The sequence below is a fragment of the Impatiens glandulifera genome, chromosome 1, assembly GCF_907164915.1.
Source record: "Impatiens glandulifera chromosome 1, dImpGla2.1, whole genome shotgun sequence".
In the NCBI taxonomy this organism is placed as follows: domain Eukaryota; kingdom Viridiplantae; phylum Streptophyta; class Magnoliopsida; order Ericales; family Balsaminaceae; genus Impatiens; species Impatiens glandulifera.
The window spans coordinates 140,667,918-140,670,754 of record NC_061862.1 but is presented as its reverse complement, the minus strand read 5'-3'; the positions used below and the strand labels follow the sequence as shown (position 1 = coordinate 140,670,754).

The 2,837-nt window shown below is 30.3% G+C and overlaps 1 protein-coding gene across 1 annotated transcript; it reads right to left on the bottom strand.

Moving 5' to 3' along the window:
• Positions 1-445: 445 nt before the first annotated feature.
• On the bottom strand, positions 446-928 carry LOC124945600. The gene has a single exon (XM_047486065.1). It carries the CDS (start codon positions 926-928, stop codon positions 446-448), a length of 483 nt encoding a protein of 160 aa, XP_047342021.1.
• Between the last annotated feature and the right edge of the window lie 1,909 nt (positions 929-2,837).

Here is a 2,837-nt window from a genome sequence, read left to right as displayed (position 1 = left end):
AGTAAATAAACATCATATTCAGATAACCAAACTAAACAAAATGAAGAATAGCAATAACAAATAGGAAAGGTGTTACCTCCAACAATTTCTTTCCAAAAAGATCTTTAGCTCGAGAATGCCTAAGTAAGTAGGAAATAACATCAATCCTCCCATTATACCCAATTGGTAAATTCAACTCCAAAAGCTTCAAATTAAATAATTGGAGTGGGAATTGTTTCTGAAAGACAGCACTAGAAACAAGAACCTGTGCAAAATGAGATCATTCAAATGGTTATTTAGAGGAAGAAATCAATTCATTTATAAGAAATCAATCATCTTTGGAAGGTTTTTTCCTCACCCATCAAATGATAATTGAAAAAAAAAATAACAACTAAAGTTAAGAGTTAAGAAACATACCTGCATAATGCCTGACCGAAGTCTTAAGTATTTGGAATGCTGAAATTTTTTAAGCATCTGAATAACATTCAAAACCCTTTTTTTGCCATTTTCCATCATGACGAACAAAGCAATTGAGATCAACCTTTTCCATAGAGGGGACGTTAGCTAAGATCCTGACAAAAGCATCTCCCTTATATTTGAGTGCATAAAGTTTTGGCCCTTCAATTACAATTTTAAAGTCTATGGGACATAACTGAACTGAAATATCCAGTTTTTCTAGATATTTACCCACAATACTAATAGCATCCAAACCACTCTCACAATTGTGTAAAGTCAGATCCTTCAGGTTTGGACACCCAGAAAACAGTTCTGAGAATTCACAATCTGGATCATTAAAAATGGGATGTTCTAGGTATAGTGCAGTTAGGATGGGAAAATTAAAAGAGTGTGATCCATTAATAGAACCACATGGAGCATGGAGGGTTTTCAATGATTGGGAAGTAATAATAGGATGCATAGAAGAGTAGTTACCAAGACCAATATTGATCATTAGATGTTGTGTGTCGTGTAACAACACATACTTCAAAACACTTTTCAAGAAACGAAGATTAGTTGAAAACACAAATTCTAGGCTGAAAGAAGAGATTTTTGATCCATCACATCGTGAAAGAACCTCCTTGATAAAATTTATAAAAAATCATATAGTTGCGGTATATTTTTTCATCAAATCGAAAAATGTTAAGAGAACGCCAAAGAGATTTGTATCATTTGGACAACACACAACTTTTAACCATGTATTTTGTATCTATAAATGAAAATATATGATAAATCAGAGGATCGGGCAACTCGCTAAGACGATCAACCCCATCAACTTCTCTTTTGTTTGTCACCATTATTTCCATCATTCGCGTAGTTTGGTTTCTTGTGAGAACCATTTGTTTTTTTTGTGTTGTCCAAAATCCTGCAAGTATAATAGTAGTTCATTTTCTTGTTCATTCCTGGAGCAATAATATATGAGCTATGGCAAATGTGTTGAGATCTTGAACACTATGAAAATATAGAACTAGTCAAAATTTACTTTTTGATAAAGAACAAACTAATCTAATTCAATTATTAAATAACCATTTGTTGAATAAGGATATTGGACAACTTGAGAAAAGAAATTGGTGTCCAAGAGTAAAGTAAATGATTTAAGGCAAACATTCATTACTTTTAGTCAATCAAAATCAATAAGTAATCTAGCTAGTAACATGAACAATAAAATTTAAAATCAGAAGTAAAAGGATGTCTAACAAAGTCTTCCTCCAACCATATAATTCTATAAACATAAATGAAGCTTAAAAAAGATAAATAATATAAAAATATATATATGCATATGAATTTTCTCAAAATGGACCAATATGTATTTGAACACCTAAAAGATGTAAATATACAAATGAATTATGTTTAAAATTATATCTAACTGCTTTAGTTTAATTGAATTTTAAGTAGCTTACAACCATGTAAAAAACATTTATAAAATTATTTGAAAAAGTTTTTATCCCAAAAAATTGCTAAATGATTTTATTGTACTTAAGCTGTGCACAAACTTAACAGTGTTTTGTGGCAAGGTTAGTGTGTCTTAGGATGAGCCATTTAAATATTTCCTCTATCTTAATATATATTGAATATATTATATTTAAGATTTATTGAATCGCTAAAATATATTTTCAATCCTATGTAATAGAGTGTATGGAATTCTTTCAAATAAAACAAATCATACTGCAAAACTTTTATGCGATTGTGTTGCCGGGTGAATGTTGTTTTTCTAATTTAATACATACTATTTTACTTGGAGGTGTGGGCAAATATAAAATTATTTTGTTGAAGGTTAAAAATATTTTATTGATCCTAAAACTATTATAAATCCAGTCATTATCTAAGTTATAATGAGTTTTCAAAAGTGCAATGATAAAAAACAATATAAAAAAGCAAAGAAATTTCTAAAACCTTCTTCAACAAAATGTTTGGTCGCTGGTCCAAGCGCTAGTGGAGCACTGCCTAAAGGAGGTAGAATTTCCTCCAATAATATCTGAAATCCTGCAACAATAACTCAGAAACTACAAATTCCCAAATTGAGATAAATTTTAATTGCGGAAACATACCTAGATATGCAGTGAAGAACAATTAACGAAGTTGTTCTTCGGATCTTATCTTCGAGATATGGGGTTTAGGTCTTGCAACCCTCTATTGATAGTAGTCTTTGAGTATTTTAGGTCTAATTAGGTTAGATATGATATCTATATGATTCTGGACCTAACCCAAATATATATATTTACTATTGGGCTCATCAACAAAATAGTAATGACAAGAGAGCGAAAATATTGTAACTAAAGTGTGAAAGTGATTAGGATGGATGACAACGTCTTCTTTAATATATTTATTTATCTCTCCTCCTTTCATTAATAATTTCTCTCTCT

Coding starts and splice junctions, on each gene's coding strand:
- LOC124945600 (XM_047486065.1), bottom strand. CDS start 928: ATGATCAATATTGGTCTTGGTAACTACTCTTCTATGCATCCTATTATT.